This window comes from Scomber scombrus, chromosome 6 (genome assembly GCF_963691925.1).
Source record: "Scomber scombrus chromosome 6, fScoSco1.1, whole genome shotgun sequence".
NCBI lineage: Eukaryota > Metazoa > Chordata > Actinopteri > Scombriformes > Scombridae > Scomber > Scomber scombrus.
Genome location: NC_084975.1, coordinates 29,828,535 through 29,849,448, shown reverse-complemented (window position 1 = coordinate 29,849,448; position 20,914 = coordinate 29,828,535). Strand labels below are relative to the sequence as shown.

Below are 20,914 nucleotides of genomic sequence, written 5' to 3'. Positions count from 1 at the left end.
TGACATCAAAAGCATTACTTTAGTGCCGTACTGCTTGTATTACCAAAGCTGAGCCCAGGGCAGGGAGTAATATAAAAAACAACAATTAGCCTACTTTGCAGTGTTTCTTCCACAAAAATATTGAGAATTCTGCTCCAAAGTCAACTGCTTTGTTTATTCTTCACCAGCAAAAACACACACAAGCTAAGTGTCGCTCCTCCTATAACTTGCAGGCAATTGTAGAAAAAGATTTTTTTTTAATTAAATCTTTTTCTTTCTCACACACACACACAACACACACTCTGAGCTGCTTCAAGCCATAGCAGGCATACACTAAAATACTAATACACCGATACGAGATGCTGGGGTGCTGTCCAAAAACAACATCCAAATACATAATTCATTTTCAATGTCTAAATGTGCTCGTGCAGTGTCTTGAAATATAGATCTAAATTGATCAACTATAGAGTATGGATCAAAAACCTGGGTAACGATTTGAGCATTTGGACCTGGACTAAAACTTTTTTTTTTAAATCCCATTAGAGAATCTGGGTCTGGAGCTGGTTCTGAAGGCCATATGTGGACCGCGGTGCACTAATAACAGACTAATGGATCCCTGGACAAACACATATGCACATGCAGACATACAGTAATGCGCTGGAGACGGAAACACACACACACACACACACACACACACACACACACACACACACACAGGAGTTGGAAGTTGAAGGCTGCACGTCTGCCTGAACAGAACCCAGTGCAGCGGATAGGGACCTCCCAACATGACTAACATGTCTGCCAAACACAGCAGACCAAAACAGATGAGAGAAGGTATGAGAGGAGAAAACCAGAAGAAAAAACAAAGTGCTTTTTTTCCTCAGATAATAAAAAAAAGGGGTTATTTCCTCCCAAAACACCTACAGAGTATCAATTCACAATTAAAACATGCTTTACGGTGACTCTTGTTCTCATGTAAGACGGCGACTGCTCTAATGCTTCAGTGTGTGACAATGGAGCACTGCTTCAACACATCAAACACAATGGAGTTGATGTTTGTCACTATTCAAAATAAATGTAGAAAACTTTCTGCACTGATTTGGGATGAATTGATTAATACAGTGCTATATATAGGATACCTTCAGTGTCTTAAACATGTAGTGCAAAGGCATATACACAATACAGACACATAGGCAAGTCATTTGAGGTCGAAAAAATACAATCCTACTTCCAAGCAACCTCACCTGATTCAGAGAGCACAATACAAACACTCAGCATCCTGACAAGCTTATACAGGTCTCGCTGACTTAAAAGAAAGGAGACAGAGTGTCTTCCGGATTTTAAATGAAAAGAGGCACCTGTGTCCCTTACAGAGATCCGGATCATGGGTTTTCACTTTCTGACAAGCAATGATCCCCACTGTGACCGCACTGCTTGAGCCGAGCATCCCTGGTCTGGTTGTGACAGGGAGTCTCTGTCGTCCCCCCCAACAAATAGAAAGAGGTGAAACTACCATGATAAAAATATTTTTTTTTTAAAAATATTATTTTGGTCGTTATGAAGAGTTTGGGATGTTGTAGAAAGACCTAGATGCACTGGTAGCCCTGCCTCTGATAAAAGCACATTTTTGCTGATGAGACTGTAGGGAATACACTGTGTTTCATTAGCCAAGCCCACATAGCTTTATTTAGATTCCCATATCCTCCCTCTGTCCCCCCTCAGAGACACACGCGCCGTTACTGTGAACTCTGCTCACACCAGGGGGTCGGCGAGGGGGGGGGGGATTGTGTGGGAAGTGTAATGCATGCTCACATATACGGTATGCGAAAAAAGGAGTATATATATGTGTGTGTGTATGTACAGGTGTGTGTGTGTGTGTATACAATTACAAGAATATACTGAGAGAGTGAGCCCAGCATGTGGATGTCAGTACATGTGAGGAAGAGTGTGAAAGCGAGGAAAAAAGTATTCAAGGTATCCAATTAATATGTCTTTCCACTCTCGTGTGTGTGTGTGTGTGTGTGTGTGTGTGTGTGTGTGTGTGTGTGTGTGTGTGTGTGTGTGTGTGTTGTGTGTGTGTGTGTGTGTGTTCCTCCATCTCTCTTGCCTTCAGCGCGTCTCACTTCACCCTCAGGCCTCTAGTTTGAGGGATGTAAATTGGCCCAGTAAGCCGATTAATGACCCAGCACATTAAGGGCGAGTTTATCCAGTCGCTTACAAAAAAATAGCCCATTATCACAGCTTATCATTTCTAAGGCACAAAGAGTTGAAGTCTGTTAAATAAAAACACACATTTTAAATGTGCCAATTTGTAGAAATAAGTTTGCTTATTTTTAAGATATTAGTCAGTATATCAGATGGGATTTTATCTGTCACGAGGCTGCTCATGGGGACGAATATGAAACGGAGACTAAAAATGGTCAAAAGTGAGAACATTTATTGTTACAGAGCAAGACTTAACAATTAAGAGTATGACTCATTTTATATGCTCTCTCGCTGCTCTATGTAACATGGTAGCACACACACACACACACACACACACACACACACACACACACACACACACACAGAGAAAAACAGCATACCTGTACCGTAGCCAGTATTTTTTGAGACAGAAGAGGCCTTGAGATCAAACAATCTGCTCTAAACAATATCACATACACACTGTTCAAACTCAGCACAAACAAAAAACCCCGGAGCATGATAAATGTGCGAGTCTGTGTGTGTGTGACAGAGAACAGGATGCTGCTGGGAATCTTGGGAGCATTTATACACACACACACACACACACACACACTTACACACACACACCTCAGTCTATCAAATGTGTGTTTTAGATGTTGGCCAATATGCCCCATGTTGTTACAGTTAATGGTAACAGTGGAGAAGTGACTGCTGTGGAAGTGTACTTTAAATCTGCGTCCCTTACTAAGGTTTAAAATCCTCCCATAAACACAGTCCCGCAACATGAATATAAATGTGGGCTACGTGAGTTCATTTGGCTGCCGAGGTCATTTCTGCTGATTGGCGTTAGTGGTGTTTTGTTTTGACATTCAGAGAAGCACTGCTGCACCAATAGTGGAACTGATACAACAGTTTATGACAGACTTTTAGTTTTATCAGTCGTTGGTTGGCTTAAATCGTTTTTATCGTGTGTGTGTGTGTGTGTGTGTGTGTGTGTGTGTGTGTGTGTGTGTGTGTGTGTGTGTGTGTGTGTGTGTGTGTGTGTGTGTGTGTGTGTGTTTATTAAGATATTCTCCCTAGCAGCAAGGGGCACGCTACTGGAGCTATGAGCATTACAAAAAGCAGCATAGAAGGGAACCACATTATCCGTCTGTGCAAACACACACAAAGCCAAGACAACATTCAATAAACAGTGTCAGTCACACCTGCAGACTACACAGTAAACAGATGCAAGCACGCACACGTTCACACACCCACACACACACACACACACACACACACACACGCACAAACAATAAGCACCAAAGTCCGACCCAAAACCCCACACTTGTCTGCATTGTAATGGGCTGCTACGGTTCATTAGAGAGTCAGGCACGCAATTATACCGGAGTGTCCACAGTGGCAAAATACACACACATTTACATGCATACGCAAAATAGGTCCCGGTATGAGAATCTGCAATGCAGAATATCCCCACTAACAGTCTCCAAATCTCCAGGTGAAAAACATACAGGAATTAGAAATGACATCTTTGACCTTTAAGCTGAAAAAGAAATCTGCCATGAGAATTTTTGTTTTAATCTTATTGTTTGTCGCTTTTTTTCACCCTGAGGTTTCACACGCTGTCATATCAGGCACAGATCACTACATCATGTCCTCACAATAGAACCAACAGTATAGATTGAAATGACCTATAGTTACATTTATGCCATCTAGCAGCCCTAGTAACTATAGTGACGCAGTTCAGAAGACGTCCATGTAAGGTGACTTGAGATAATTTTGGACGGCTGGATAGTTAGATGACAAAAAGTGGACCTAGCTGCAGGAGACCACTGTTCACTTCCCATTTCCAACCGCGAGTGTCATGTTTCCAACCGCGAGCTGGGACACTTTAAAAGCCTTAAAGTGTAGTGTTTGCTGTTACCATGACAAAAAACTTTCTGTAACTTTAATAAAATATAAACCACGTTTCAAGTAATCATTTTATCCCAAACCCAAATCAAGTTTTTGTGCCTTAACCCAACCAGAGCTTGACCACAGTGTCGTCACACCATAAAAAAATTTTTTTTTTTTTTATTAAGGCTGCTACACGGCATGAAAGTAACTGTAGGTCATTTTGCCTGCCTGAATTGTCATGTTTTTGTGACACCTCTATTAAATCATAACTAATAAATGATATTTCAGAATAGGTGGCACACATTCTGGCGTGAAATTGCACAGCTCAGAAAGCCTCTTATTGCGAGCGGTATACAGTAGACTGATGTCATTCCCACACACGTTACACAAACCTTCAATTGACTGAACACCTGTAGCCATCACAGAGCCCTAAAATGACATACTTCAATCTGTAAGTATGTGTCTAATTTGAGCAATGTGCATATTGACACATGGGTTTAAGATTGAGGGTAATTCAGCACCTGAATCTAGCAAAATAAACCTTCTGTTGAACACACCAAACGGGCGATTTCCAAGCATATAAAGTGAGAATGTTTTAAGGAGAAGTGGACACTGGGTGGGTGGTACATTTACACATATTTTGCACTATAATCACCTACAATACATGTTAATTCTGTGAGGAAATGACTTTATGACCTGTTCTCATTAAGTGTTCTTGACAGTGAAGGATTGAAACCTCTGAAGAACTTTGTTGCAACCAAAATAAAACGCTCATAATCCAAAAGCAGGTTAACTATACTAAAGTTGGCGGATAAGACCTTGCGCGCGCGCGCACACACACACACACACACACACACACACAACAGTGAGCCACTGCTGTTTTGGCATGCTCCAATTTTAAATTTAGACGACATCATAGGAGAGGAGAGGAGAGGAAAGGAAAGGGAGGAGAGGAGGAGAAAGAAGAGGAGGACACGAGAGGAGAGGAAGCAAAGTCAAGTTATGCCTGTGCATCATGATGGTGTTATCATAAACAAATATTTACAGCTGTTGTTGTCAATAATTATCCACATGCACACATACCACAGTGCACCTCTCTCTCCATTCATCTCTCTGCCTCTCCCATTTATCTCCTACTTCTCCGTTCTGCTCATTCCCCATCTCCTGACATCTTTCTCCACTATCATCCCTCCATCTCTTCAGTGTTTCTGCTCTGACCACTGCTTGCTGCCCGTGCTTTGCTCTAACACCCATCTTTTTTCTGTCACCCTTTTCCCAATTCCTGTATCTGTCCCTCTGCCTCTCCTGCTCTCTTCAGCCTCTTTCACATCTCTCATCTCTCCTGGACACCTTCCTCGACATTTCCCCTCTTCCGCCACGTTCCCACTTGCTCCCCCTCTATCTTTGTCCGTCTTTTTTCTCTTCCGTCCCGTGGAAGCAGTTATAGCCTCGATAAGAAACTCCCTTTGTCTTTTTTTTTTCCTCCTAAACAACACATGCATGCACGCACAGTATCAGGGCCACTTATTCCCAAAGCAGCCCAAGGCTCTGGTGTTCCCAGATCTCTTTGACGAACGGGTCACCGTGGCCAATCACGCATTGGCCGGGCGGCCCAGAGAGGCGGGATGTGGGTCAGTGTAGCCAATGATAGGCTGGTTCTTTTCCCAGAGGGGCAGGCTGATTGACAACTGGTGCTGGACAGAAGTCAAGAGGGTAATTGTCATCCGACTCTCTCTCTCCCTCTCTCTCTCTCTTTATCTGTCTGTCTCTCCTTCTCATACTAGACACTCCTTTTTTCTTCCTCTCCCTCGTCCCTTTCTGTCTACTCCCTCTCCCCCTCTTACATCCCCTCTCCAACCCACTTCCTACCCCCCCTCCCAAACCCGCTTTCTCCCTATAGCTCCAGAGGGACACTCTCATTGGCTGCCCTCCCTGTCCCTCAGGAACGACTTTGTGACGCTACTGGCCGAAAGCTGATGCCAATCTCCATCCCCAGCCCGCCCCCCGGGAGCCCCCCCAACTTCAATGGCCTGTGTCAAACACACAAACACACAAACACACAAACACACACGCACACACACAAACACTTCTAGTCAGGGGACGGGGACAGAAGCTGATTAACCAAATACTTTTATCAGCAGTAAAACCGCTCTCTCTGCCTGCCTGCATTCTGAACAAAACAGCCTTAAAACACATAAACACACACGCGCACACACACACACACACACACACACACACACACAGCCCGAGCACTGAGCCACTGGCCAGAAACACCAGGCCAGTCTGAGGTTTGGGACAGTGTGTGTGTGTGTATGTGTGTGTATGTGTGTGTGTGTGTGTGTGTGTGTGTGTGTGTGTGTGTGTGTGTGTGTGTGTGTGTGTGTGTGTGTGTGTGTGTGTGTATACGCATGCTTTTGTTTGTGAGAGTGTGTGTAAAGGGACAGAGGTAGCAGAGGGCTTAGATGGATGGCAGAAGAGAAACAACAACACAAAGCCTGGCGGACAAGCTTCATCGCCCTGTCTATCTTTTTCTCTCTCTCTCTCCGCTGTCTCTCTCTTCTTTTCCTCTTATCACTTTCTCTTCCTACTCCCTCTCTTTTTGTTCATGGATGTTGCAACTATCTGATATTGTTTTTTCTGGTTGTTGCGTTCTTCCGGTCCGTTGCTACTTTTCCTTGCTTCTGTACTTCCAATCCTGACTCTCCTCTCATCTTTTTACCCATTTTGTTTCCCTCGCGCCGCTCTTTTCAAGTCTCTTGCCGTACATGAGGTCATTGTGGTTGTGTTTAAACCATGTTGTGCTGTCCAACTGAGTTGCTATGCAACCTCCCCAACATCCCTGAACATACCCCCAACAATATATGACAACATAAACACACATGTTCTCCTTTTCTCTCTCTCTCTCTGTCTCTCTCTATCACACACACACACACACACACCAGCCCCAACATCTAAAGGCCTGTGTAAAAAAGGCTGAAACCAAGAAATTTAAATCACTTGTACTGGTGTAAAAATGAAAGATTCTCTTTGTTTTATCTTTTTTTTACAGTTCTAGTGTGCAGGTGCTTGTACATGTGTGTCTCTTTCTGTTTTCTATACCCTCCCTGCCTCCCTCCCTCCACACACACACACACGTAAAATGTGAATGAAGTCATCTGTATACAAAAACAGGAAACGCACCACGAGCACAATTTGAACAGCGCCGCTTATTAACACACAACTATAATTCACCTCTCTCAACATCCGGAGAGCCCAGAACACTCGTTTGAACACAAACACACGCCGACAAGCTCAGAGTTGATGCTCAGGGCCAAACAACACAGCGTGAGATTAAAGAGCCTCTCTGATCTGACATTTGTTTTTCTGTCTGTCAGAGAGAGTGTGGCAAGAGGAGGAATCGATAGCAGAGAAGACGTGATGAGGAGAGGAGAGGAAAGGAAAGGGGAGGGAGGGAATAAAAGGGGAGGCAGTGCTGGGGTAAAAAGGAGGATGTAAAAAGAGCGGAGAAAGCAGGAAAGGGAAGTTGAGCGAAAGGTGAGGATGGAAGCACCAGTGAGGAAGGATGAGAGGTGAAGGAGGGCAGTGAGGAGGGAGAGATAAGGAGTAGGACAGAGAGAGAAAAAGAGAGGGCAGGAGGAGGAGAGGGAGAGCATTCCTCTGGAGTACCTCCACTCTGGGGAGGCTTCCAGAAATAACTGAACTAGAAGTTCCCCCAGCAGCCTCCACTCACCATTACTGACACAAGTCAAGTAAAAAAAAGGCACAGAGTTCGCTGTGAGGAGACCCATCCCCGAACCTAAGCACGGACTCTAATGTTGTCAAGAACAATTGAGATAAATTAGTAGCTATAGCAGTTAGAGTTCATGCATATGCGTGCACACATGCACAGGCATACGCTACATGAACAACAAGAGCAGTGAGAGCTGGAGGGCGGAGGGGTGGAGTGGTAGGGAGGGGTACATAATTGCCTTCTCTTGTAGTACAGGCTGGGGAGTGCTTTTTGACTGAAGACACCAATTTCACGCTAAGGCATTATTTAGCTTGATACAAACTTGATAAGGCTTTACAGGAGGGAGAGAAAGAGAAGAGAGAGAGAGAGGGAGAACGAAAGAGACGGCAACCGTGAGACCGAGAGGAAAAGGGAAATAAACAGCTTTGTGTCATGCCGCATCGCTGGCGGACAGATTAACTTGCTCGTCACGCTCCTTCTGGGAGTAACAAGAAAAATATACACACACAGCGCGTGTGTGTGCGCTCCGAGCGTGGCTGCTTGTTTGTTTGTTTGACTAGACGTATAATCAAGCATCTTATTCCAAACACTAAATGCACTTTTCATTTTTGACATGACCCTAAATGAAATCTTTAAATTGATTATTGAATAGGGTTTTTCTTCTTTGTTAATATTAGTTGCAACTCATATTAAAACAGAGGGTTAAAAGGCAGGTTTTGGCTCCTTTTGGGTAAAAATTCAAAACCAGCTAGTTATCTTAATAGTTGCCCACTGCTTCTAATAGAGTGTTCAATAAGTTAATGTTGCCTGGCAACAGATACAATCCACAGTGAGTTTTTGCTAATATTGCTTAGCAACAGATTTTAGTCCCAAGGATGGAAAAAAAAAATCAATCATGATTTGAAATGTAAGAGCCAAACTCCAAGTCAGTCTATAATCTACCACTGACAACAGCACTGTCTGTATATGTCCATTATGAGATTAGGCTGTAACGTGCATTTAAGCCAGAGGTGTGCAAACTATTCCATAAAGGGTTCATATGGCTGCAGGTTTTCATTCCAACCAAGCAGGAGCACACCAGGCTTGACTCTTTAATCAACTGATCTCACTCTTCAGACAGCTGATTGGTCGAATCATGTTTGCTCTTGATTGGTTGGAACAAAAACCTGCAGGTACATGGCCCTTTATGGAATAGTTTGGACATGTCTGATTTAAGCTTAAGTGCCACAAATGCAAAAAACAAAAGATGATGATTGCTGATTTAACTTCTGCAGAGCAAACCTATTGGCTCAGTATGCCAGACTTAATAAAGAGGCAATGTATTTACAGTTATCACTCTCCTGCTGTGATCTCAGCTAGTTTTTCATTTAACTACTTTTACTGTCAGGAAAAAGTCCCATTACTAATAAAAAACTGAGGAGAGGAAAGGAGAGGATAGGAGGCCGGATGAGCTAGTCCCCAGACTTCCTCTCAGCTCTGAGTGGAAGGCACGCAGTAGCTACTTTTGCATTTTTTAAAAGTGGCCCGCGCTGACCGACACACACCTTTTCACCGCGCAATCTCTTATTCTCTTTCTGCTCTACCACATTTACCTCAGACGCCGTCTCCCCTATTTCGTTTTGTCTTGATACGGGCATTAAGATTTTATTAGGGAACAGACATACAAGATGTCTTCCTCTGCTGTTGTTTCGGGCACGGTACAAGTAGAGTCACTCAATGAAGAAGAAGAAAAGCGCATTTTCCTCTAATAACTTTACAAAGTCTTTCCACTGCCAAGAGACTTAGAAGACTATTTGAAGTTACAAAAAACACACGGTCAAAATTGAATTGACATTTATGTGCTTATATGTGTCACGACATGGAGATAACAATCAATTAAGAACATTAACAGCGTCTTATTTTCTTTCACACCATCCATTCTTTTCTTATTCAGTGTGGAGTTTGTCCCCTCTCTCTCTCTCTCACTGTCGCTTTCGCTTCTTTCAATCTCTTTCTCTGCCTCTTGCTCTCTCTCGCTACCATTGTGTGTCGCACGGCGGGGCGCCCGTGCCTTTTGACTGGGAGGTGAATGAAAAAGAAGTCAGAAAAACCAACTGAAGACTCCCGGCTCTGAAAAAGAAGCATTGGTAGGCCTTTAGTGGAGGGGCGCTACAAAAGGCTCGGTGGAGTGTCTAACAAAAAGGGAACACAACACAAGCAGCTTGTTCTGTTGAGAGTGCACGCTCTGAGGACAATGCACATTAGTCCACAGCGATTGTGTGTGTGTGTGTGTGTGTGTGTGTGTGTGTGTGTGTGTGTGTGTGTGTGTGTGTGTGTGTGTGTGTGTGTGTGTGTGTGTGTGTGTGTGTGTGTGTGTGTGCGCAGGGGGCAAAAAGCAAGCAAACAGACAATTAATGAACACGTGAATCTGAAAAAACAGAGAGTGGTCATACAGAAGAAGACTAAAAACTAGTAATATATCCTAATAGCATGCAGGAGACTGGCTGAAAGAGGAGTGCTTTACCAGAACTGAACAGATTAAATCAGGAAACATGCTCAAAGTTTCCTGACTTGTCCAACTAAAACAGACAAAATATCAACTACCTGACCACAGAATAAAAAATATTTTAATTTCAAGAGCATGAACCAAAAGAGCAACACAAATTCAAAAGTAACAAGCGGAGACACAACTGACTTTTGAACTTGCCTAAATCTCAAACTCAGGAGGTTATACAGGGTCAAACCAGGAGGCATAAAACTCTAATATTCCTCACACATACACACAGAAATTCCGCTTCCCCAAAGTCACCCTTTCATCAACAGAAGTGTGTGCGTGTGTCTCTGTGCGAGTGCCAACGTGTGTGTCGGGGAGCGAGGAAGGAAGGGAGGGTAGCCCAATAAATATATTATGCATCAGCCAGGTGTGCAGAGGGGCACTGCTAATTGCCCCCACCACTAATGTTTAATGTACAGAATAGGAAGGAGAAGGGGGAGGGAGGGATCATTAGAGGAGGGGGGTGGGTGGTTGGAGGTGGAGGTGGAGGTGGTGGGATGGGGGTTAGTTATTGGGGAGAAAGAAGTAATGGGGAAATGCAGGAGGCTGAATGAGAGAGAGAGGGGTGGGTGGCAGCAGAGGGAGGATAGGGGAGAGAGTGTTAATATATCAATAGCTAGTATTCCTCTTTCCATACATTCCATAGTTTGCTTATTAATTGTTTGATGATTGATTGATTGCAATAATTAGTCGCCTTTTAATGAGCTTCAATTAAGACACATGACTTAAACAACCCAAACTATACAGACAGACTGCAGGCAAGTAGTCAGTGTTGAAAAAGAAGAAAGCAAAGGATTGGAAGAGATGCTAAAACACACACACACACACACACACACACACCCACATACACACATACACACACACACACACAAAGCCATGCAGGAAACTTAGAAGGGCCCATGTCCTCTGAGACTATCTAGTGGTAGGGGGATACAGGCTTGGCAAGCTAGGGTCTGGATTGACTGAGCATGTGTGTGTGTGTGTGTGTGTGCACGAGTGTATAGTCACACCAGCATCATCTTTCTCTACTTAAAAGCTGAGGGCATGGGCATGCACAGAGCTCTGCCACACTTCATGTGTGTGTGTGTGTGTGTGTGTGTGTGTGTGTGTGTGTGTGTGTGTGTGTGTGTGTGTGTGTGTGTGTGTGTGTGTGTGTGTGTGTGTGTGTGTGTGTTTGTGTGTGTGTGTGTGTGTGTGTGTGTGCGTGTGTGTCTCCAGAGGGGGTGGGTGTGTGTAAAGGTCCAGTAAGTTTGCAGCTGATAAACGAGGCTGGCTAAGCCGCTACAATGGCACAGTTCTGGCCCATAACGCCCCGTTGTCCCACACTGTCTCACACACACACACACATATACACGCACAACTACACCAGGCCGGCCACTGATAAGGAGTTGCCGCTAACATACACACACCTCACTGAGGGACCTCAGGTGTATCTAATAGTTATCTACATACTGAAGATAAGAAGAAGCAAAACAAAAAACAAATCTTTCCCTTCTTTGACACAGTGGGAACAATAAGTAAAAGAGTTGCTTTACACAGCTGATATTTACTACTAGAGTATTGTATTGGATTATATTGTATCATAAAGAACAAGAGTATACATTTGACTGCACTTAGGCCATATATAATATGTATAGACATTGATGGCAGGAGAAGCACAGGTGTTAATAATAACGTTCTATTCAGGTGTTCTGGATAAGCCATGCCAGTATGAGCCAGCACAGGCAACAGCAGGACTCTGGCTGAGCAGAATTTAGCCATCATTCATTTTATTATTTTACACCTGTGCTTTTTCCTCCGGTAGCACGTCAAAATGATGTTCGATGAAAAAGGTCGATCCAGCTTAGATATGTTCTACTCTGAGCATTCAAGTGTGCGGTAATTCGGTTCTAATTGAGTGTAGATCAACGTGAGTCTCATTACATTCAATGCAAAGTGCTGCTGGGTTCCACCAATCGCCAATTACATTCGATTGTTTGGTCCCATTACAAAAAAAGAAAAAGAAAAAAAAAAAGAAAAGAAAAGAAAACTCAAATCCACCCCCTGCTGAGTAGTCAATGGAATTTCTAACAAAGCTCTCAGAAAGCCATTTAATGGTTCAGCAAGCCTTAATGCAAAGCCAATACAAGCTTTTATACAAGAGTAACTCAATGTGGCTATACTCACACTGATTGCACTATTGTTCACACTCTTTATAACTGTACAAGCAAACACAAACATAGGTAGGCAATTTTTGGTGTTAACAATAAAATCCAAGAGACATTTAAGGTTGCACTGATTAACACACTTAAATGGACCTGCAAAATAAAATTAAAAAAAACACATACTGTTGTCTTCTAGTAATCCAAGCCACATGTGTAGGGTCTCTGAGTTTTATAAGAGCCAGTCGCCCTATGAAAGTCTTTGTGCTCTGCCAAAGGGTGACATTTAAACTACTCTAATGGTAAAGCCAGATGTGGAGAAAGAGAGAGAGAAAGAAAAATAGACAGGAGAGTGAGAAAGGGGAAGAGAAATAAGAGATTAAGCGTACTGTATAAGAAGCAGCATACATACGCAGCAACGTCGACAGTTCCCAAAGTGTCATGCTGATGCTTTAGGATGATACAAGCCTGTAACCAAAACAGTGGCGGTGGGGCATGTTATTATCCTTACACACACACACACACATGACCTGCTGTTTGTGCCGGTCATTGTGAAGACAATCATAATAAGATGAGCAACCTCTTAACTCCTTGTAACTTGATGATACGGTATTTCCCGCCACAATTAATTTTTACCCACATTTGGCAGCTTGGCGGTTGTTAATTTCAAGTCTTGAGCAGTTAATTGACAATAACTTTAACTCCAGGCAATGAATAATTACTGTCTCAGAGTCTCTCATTACATTTAAATCTCATACTTACATGAAATACGATGCGGTCCTAACCAGCGTGTGGGAAAGAAAAGGAAAAAAAAGAAAGCAAAGAGGGTATAGAGTAAATTCATTTTCCCAGCAACACTGCTGCAAAAACAAACTGAACGCAAAGTGTCGAAGCAACGTATTTTGTTGTGATGCTGTACTTTGCTGGTAGTTAGTATAAAACTGTCCCGGACGCATGAGTTCAATCTTGTGTTAAACCCTTATTTTACCTAAGACATGAAAACATAACATAGCAATAATGATTTAAATGTATTTTATTGTAACTCTATTAATTTAACAAAAAGACACGTCAATAGATACGGGTCAACGGGTTGACCCAGAACAGCCTCAATGGACAGAAATTTATAGCACCTGTACATAAGAATAACATTTTGAAGATATTTAAATTTTTGTGCATTTTGGGCCAATTTAGGAAAAGTCATCAAATTTCAGGGGGAAATGAAAATGAGATTTGGGGTGTTTTTTACAGCTGCCAAATGTCAAAAGGAGTCAGATTTGACCCTAACAGTATGAAAGGGTTAAAATACACTCTAAAAGTAACTCAACAATGATTTAAATTAAGAAACGTATAAGTATACAACCAAAAGATCCGATGCCAACTTCTGGTACTGGTACAGTTTTCAATAATCTGTGGGAAACACCTTCGTCTTCGACAGTCAAGCAGTATCAATACAGAGCCCTGCATACACAAGCATCACTGCACCTCTGATGTCTGATTGGTCAGCCGCTTTCACACACGCAACACAACCCTGACTTTATATGGACATGACCCAGAGGAGCTGTATGTGAGAACGCAAATATACAAATCAGTTGGATCAAATATTAAACGGAAGTTACCCTTCCAGCTCCATGATACAAAGTCAGTGTAATGTCCAATTGAGCCCATGTGTAAACAGAGCAGGTCACAGTGAGGGTTACATCCCGCCTCCTGAACGCTCTACCCAAGGCACTACCTCTCACCTACACCAAACAGAGGATTTTCCAGAAGCCCACAAATGTATAACTGTCCTGTGTAACATGTGTGAAAGTGTAACTCCAGACCTGATTCTCCACATGTTTACAGTTCATGTCTGCGAGCAGCACTTGAAGCATCTACAGTACATGATGTCAGTGAAGTGGATACAGTCAAAGAGCTCTTAATAATTCAGTTAAAAATGTTGTTTACTCGGGACGCACTTTATGCAGACTGGTGGAAGGTGGTGGAACCAAAGAAAATGGTGAAGGGATGTAGAGAGGAAATAGAGAGAGAGAGAGAGAGAGAGAGAGAGAGAGAGAGAGATAGAGAGAGAGAGAGAGAGAGAGAGAGAGAGAGACAGAGAGAGAGAGAGAGAGAGAGAGAGAGAGAGAGAGAGGAGAGAGAGAGAGAGAAAGAAAGCGAGAGTGAGAGAGAAAGAAAGAGAAGGAGATCGAGTGGAAATGATGCCAGTTGCCCAGAAGAGCCCGGGCTCAACGCACGCCGGCAGCAGACCGAACCCCCCCTCCCCGAATGGACTCATTTGGCTCTACCAACTACAAACAGCACTCTAAAACAAACCAAATAAACGCTAAAAAGTAAGTGCTCCCACCCCAACCCTCCCCTCACCCACCCAACTTCCCCTCTCTTCCTCCATCTCCCTGTCATATGCGCTCAACTCCCGTTTAATGTCCTGCAAATGAAGCGGATTTATTAATGTGTAATTAAGTAATAATCATCACTACATAATGCATGAGAGACTCAAGGGGCTAAGAGCTGAGAGAGAGAGAGAGAGAGAGAGAGAGAGAGAGAGAGAGAGAGATAGGATAGCGAGGCTGCCAGAGCAGACAGAGAAGGAGATTTCTGCTGCCTCGCCTCGCTAAAGACACACATTAAAAACGGATTAATCCACTGAAATAATATTTTGATAAGAGAGGAGCTGTGTGCGCTCTCTCCCTCTCTTTCTCTCTCTATCTCTCTCTCATATTTTCCTCCTCCTGCCCACCCCTCCTTTTTCCTCGCACCCCCATCATCTAGTTTCATGGCCCATCGTCGCGCCATTTGTCCGTGTTCAATTAACAGACTTCAATTAGTAAAGTCCCCCCCACTGTTAACAAGGCTTAATCACTGTAAAAGGCTAGACTGGTCAAGTAAATCCATCAGAGGAACTGAGCTGCAGTGGTGAAATGCAGAGGAGCTGTAATATGAAGAATGATACTTTGGTTTATTATGGTCGCTTTTACTGCGGATTTAATATGGCCATATCATTTGATTAGATTGGTGTACTGTTATAGAATATAACTCATAATGATGCTGTTTTGTATTATAATGTTAAATAAATGGATATTGCTATAATTCTCTTCTGAAGGAATTATAGAGTTTAAATTCAACAGAAAATTTGAGGAAAACACAACTGACCGGCGATGTAATACTTGGCTGCTATTGGTCGAAACAAACTTGGGGTTTGGGTTTTAAGTCATGTTAAAAGTAAATGCAAAACTAGGCGACAGAAATGAGTGTATCCAAGTGCTACTGAGTAAAAAGTAGTATCTGATATCACCCATCAGATATACATCTTATCTCTAGAAAAACAGCATTCTTCTGATGGTCTGTAGTGTGAATCTAAAGCAGGAGATGGATGAGGTGGGACTTTGTGCTTCTTTGTTATTGTTTTGGCATGCCCGGCTGGCCGGTGAGTCTGTAAAGCCAGCCAGCCAGTCAGAGTTGGGTGAGCAGGTGAAAGACAGAAGAACATGAAAACACAGATAATCCCCCGGCGATGCTCACCTCGCCCTGGCCTCCATCGCTCCCCTCCCTCCTGCCCACTCACCTGCTGTGTGCCACTGCGCTGCCCCCGAACGCCTCTCCTCTCTCTACCCTTTACCCTTCACCCCACCCCTGCCCCCTCCCCCTTTCTCCTCCATCTCTATCTCTCTCTCCCACTTTCCTCCATCCCTCTATCCATCTTCCCCCCAATGCTAGGTCTTGCCAAGCTGTCAGTGGGGCAAGGTGTGGAGGGAAGATAGCAAACGGCATGTACACACATACAAATGCATGAGTACACATACACAAAAACACGTAGTGCTTATGCAAGCTCGACTACAAGGGCTTGCATTACCTTTGCTGCGCACACACACACACAAACACACACACAGAGAGAGAGTGGTGGTCGTTCGCCTCAGCTTTGCTTCGCTCTGCTTCGCTTGGCTGGATGACTAAAGCTAAGCTCTGGTTATCCAGGCTGCTGAGACCAGACTGCCTTAGTGACACTAACACACACACACACGTTCATGATGCATGCAAACACAAATACAAGAATGTAGATCTTGTGTGCATAAACACATACACACACACACACACAGGACGACAGAGCAGCAGTAGACACATTCACTGGTCCACAGCAGCTGATCTTTTCACTGACAAGCATCAACAACACTACAGCAGACCACATCTCACACATACGGTTATACCACTAGAAACAAAAGCTACAATGATACGTTTATTAATTCAATAGCCGACCGACCAATTTACAGAAAAATATCCTTGACTGTTTTTAGTCATTTATCAAATATGCATACCAAACATTTGCTGGTTGCAACATTAAAAATGGAAGGATAAGCTTTTCTTTTTCTCCATTTCATGTAACGATTAATTGATTATTCTGCTTTTATTTATCTTCCTACCGTTTGTAAAATAACGTTAAGATAGTAGTTGAGGCTAGATAAGAAATTTGAGTATTTATACAGTACACTGTTTGTAGGAAAGCTGACTGTGACCAGCTGATGCATTTCTTTTTTTCTTAACAGACACAAATGTGAAACTCGGCCTGAAATAAAAGTACAGATCGCATCCAGAAAGATGGAGAAATCTCCACGGTTAATATGACACATTATGATCCTGTTAGTTGAGCAAAAGATCGACAAATATCACCAGCACCGGTTCAATCCAATACAGCTCAAAAAAAGCTATGTCGTCATTTGTGCATGCGTGCATTCATTTACATAGCTACCATTGTTTATGGGCTTTTTTTGATGCCAACAGGAGACAGGACAGATGGGAGATAGAGATGGTACCACATTGTGTTGCAAAAATCATGAGTCAGATTTTAACCCAAGACCACACAAGTAATATAAATACACATTTTTAGTCACTGCTCAAGATTTTTTTGACAATAAAAAAAAAAGCAAGATTTAATCTGGAACTATAGATGTCATTTGGGGGATTCTGTGTCAGAGCAATGACAGTTTACAATTTCTATGGTTACAATATCCTTTCAGAACATTAAATATTATTATTGGCAACAGAAGCTTTCACTCTTTTTTGCAATGCCGAGGTCCATTTTTTTAAATAAATATAAAAAATTGAGTGAATATAACAACTGAAAACTGAAAACAGCTTTACAGTAGATTCCTGAGGAGGCTGTGGAATCTGTAGGCTACCGCATCACTCACAATCACATCCTCTCCCCTTCGATGCTTCGCTGAAAATATTTCTTAAACTTGTCAGTCTTCCTGCACATATATCCCACAATAATAAGACATAACAGCCCACAAACTTATCCCCGAGCATGCACGTTAACACACACAACACACACACTGCCAGTGCTTCTTGTGTGGCATGTGCATAGCCTCTCCTGCTATTGACAAAATGAATCCCACCCTGCCTCAGATGAAACAGGCTTAACCTCAGAACCTGCAGGAGAGGCCGAAATCCTCCAATGAAAACCTTGCGGCTAAATCAAACTAACCACCCAGTTTGAATCACTGTCAGAAATCTGCGTGCTTCCCAGATAGTCTCAGAAAGGGAAAGCCTATATGGTGGAGGAAATGGGGGAGGGGGGGTTGGCGACCACATGGTCAGGCCGTCCCGTTGCCCATCTGGGTCCCATAAAGGAAACATGGAGGCCAAGGCCACCACATGCCCCCATGCATGATGCCCACTCACCCATGCACTGCAATGAATGCTATTTTGTGATAATGGGGGAAGTGAAGGCTACCTTTCCCAAAAAATAAAAATAATCATAATCCCACTTTTTAAAATATGTTGGGTTTTTTTTGTAAATTTGGACTTTTCTTGAACTTTGCAAAAATGGAATCTCTCAATTTAACAATAAGTCTGTACAGGGCATATTTTTAAAGCTAAATGTTCCACCTGCTAAGTCTGGTGAGAAAAGGGAAACACAAAAAATAGAAATATTCTAAAATCTCAGATGAAATGCCACAATTCACTCCCTCTTCCTCCCTCAAAGTGTGTGGGATTTCAACATCTGAGGAGAGATCCTGAATTATAAATCCAATTTTGATCATTATTTTGGTGTAAAAAAAAAGAAACATCACAGGCTATAAAGAGCATATAATGTGAGGGCTAAGTGACTTGATTTGGGGGGGTCAAACTGTCACATTTACCACAACAAAGCAGCAGTGGGCAGTTCAGGACAAGTGCAATACATCAAAAACACGGTAACAGTCCAGATAACATGGGTCCATTAACCAAGTGAATTACAACAAATTGGTTCAACAGCACAGCCCATGCTGTCAAAGAAACGGTACACCAGTGTATCGTCTTTCATTTTCTGACAGTGTGGCATCTAATTGAAAACAATTAGCCTGGTGGACAACCCGGCGAAAGCTTATTTCTGACAATAATGTGACCGCTTGAAACAGTCAGTAAACAGTCAAACTCACATATAACCTTTCTTTTGCTTTTCAGGTCATTTCAACGGTGTCGTGATCAATTACAATTAGTGAACCTCAGATACTAAGAGTGAGCAAACACACAAATTGTCAAAGTAGGAGACATTCATTTACCTGTGTTGTCAAACTACACACTGCTTGGCAACCCTTCAGGGGGGGGAAAAATCAATTAAATTAGCTAAATCAAGGCACCAGAGTTGGACATGAAATCTTGGGTCATGGTTTTGGTCTCCCCCACTCCTGCATGAGTCAACTATCCGTTCACATGAGGCACACAATAAACATGTTTTCTTACCTTTCACGGAGCGTGGTTTGGCCTGTTTTCGTCTAGACATCTCTGGTCTCTTGCAGCTTTTTTTTTTTTTTTTTTTAAATGTGTATTCTGTAATTGTTTTTTGTTCCGTTCCGTGTTTTCAGCTAACCATACAGGCGGACAGAGTCGGGTTATCTTTCCTCCTCCTCCTCTTCCTCCACTTCGCTGCTGCTTCTTCGCCTGTTGCAATGCGGCAGCTTCAGTCTCTGAGTGTGGGGGAAACGGCCGTTTAGTCCACCGTCAACAAACCAAACACACCGGAGCTGGGAGGCGCGACTCTCTGTTCCTCCGGTTGCTAGGACTCGCGCAACCTGTAGAATAAACGGCAACAACTTCCCGTGTATAGTCCCTTCTCCTTCCCTACAGCGTGCCGAGACGCCGACAGCCTCACTTTTCTTTTTTGTTGTTGTTGTTGTTCTTCTTGTTGTTGCTTTTTCTTTCCTCTCCTCTCTCCGGCCGCTTCTTCCAGCACTAGCGGACCGAAGCGCGAGCTGCCAGCCACGCGCGCAGCAAACACCTGAGCAGGTCCCGCGCGCCGTTGAAGAAAAAGTGACAGCGTCAACCGTCCGAGCGCGAGGTGGTAGACTACGTGACGGTCCAGGTGATGAGAGGCGACGGAAAATATTGTTTGGGGGGGAATTTCCCTTATAAAATAAAAAAAAATTGAAACGTGGCTTCTTTCCTTGCGCTCCTCGCGTCTTCGCTGCGTTTTTTTTTTTTTTTTTTTTTTTAGTTTATCGAAACTATTTCAGTCTGTTTTGATTTTTCTTTGCCCTCCAGGAAAGCGGCACCGACCCGAACCGACCAGTGTTTCCGTCCAGTTATTCTACACTAAGCGGTGGTGGTGGTGGTGGTGGTCTGGTGGCATGGACATTGCGCTCTTCCCCTGCATCTCCACCCCGAGGGGAATACTGCTCTTACTACCCACGCTTTCTTTTTGTTAATATTTCCCAATGCCCTACCGGCAGTATTAATAGCAGCCTAATATTTCTACCAGTCTAACCCTTCGCTAGCCTCTGTCTCCCTGCTTTTTCTTTGTCCTGACTCTGGCTACCAGTCTCCCTCCTCCTCCTCTGCCTGCCTCTGCTGGCGGGGCTGCGGCGCAGACACACATAATAAAGCCAAAGCAGGCAGTGCTTGGCTGGAAATGTAGCCGCGTCCCAGCAGGGGGATGTGAGAGAAGGGTCCCGGCGGGGGAGCGCTCTGATCCCGCAGGGAGCAGCTCGGCACAGCCCGGGTTGGCTGAGGCAGAGAGGCAGGAGAGAGGCAGGCTTGGGCTGACGGAGAGAGAGAGAGGGGCAGGGGGGAGAGTTAGGCAACAGCGCCTAGCTGTGGCCGACTGGCACAACTACAGCAGGGATTTTGAGAATACAGAGGGACGAGGCAGAGAGAAAATGTGGAGTTGGATTAAAATTGGATATGGAAGAGGGTCTAAAATTAAAAGTAAAGCAAGTTAACTGTCTCACTGCACTAAATGACCACTGATAGGACTGCTGTCACAGTCACTCACACTGCTCAGGATGCTATCAGCCACAGCTAGTGTCACAACACATGTCATTCTGAAGCAAATGAGTAGCAAATGACCAGGCAGCGTTTCATATCTCTGCATTAAACCTTTCTGTTGTGTCTCTGCATTTAATAACATGCACCCCCTTTTTTAGGCCAATTACAGACTGCAGCAGTTTTAATCAAAGTGCATTTTTAAATTATGCA

The 20,914-nt window shown here is 43.5% G+C and overlaps 1 protein-coding gene across 1 annotated transcript in view; it reads right to left on the bottom strand.

Annotated features, from left to right (window-relative positions):
- znf423 (zinc finger protein 423) overlaps positions 1-19,280 on the bottom strand; it is a 148,972-nt gene extending 129,692 nt beyond the window's left edge. The window contains 1 exon segment of the mRNA XM_062420351.1: positions 19,184-19,280. Coding sequence (XP_062276335.1) covers positions 19,184-19,223 — 40 coding nt within the window. The 5' untranslated portion in view covers positions 19,224-19,280.
- Positions 19,281-20,914: the final 1,634 nt, after the last annotated feature.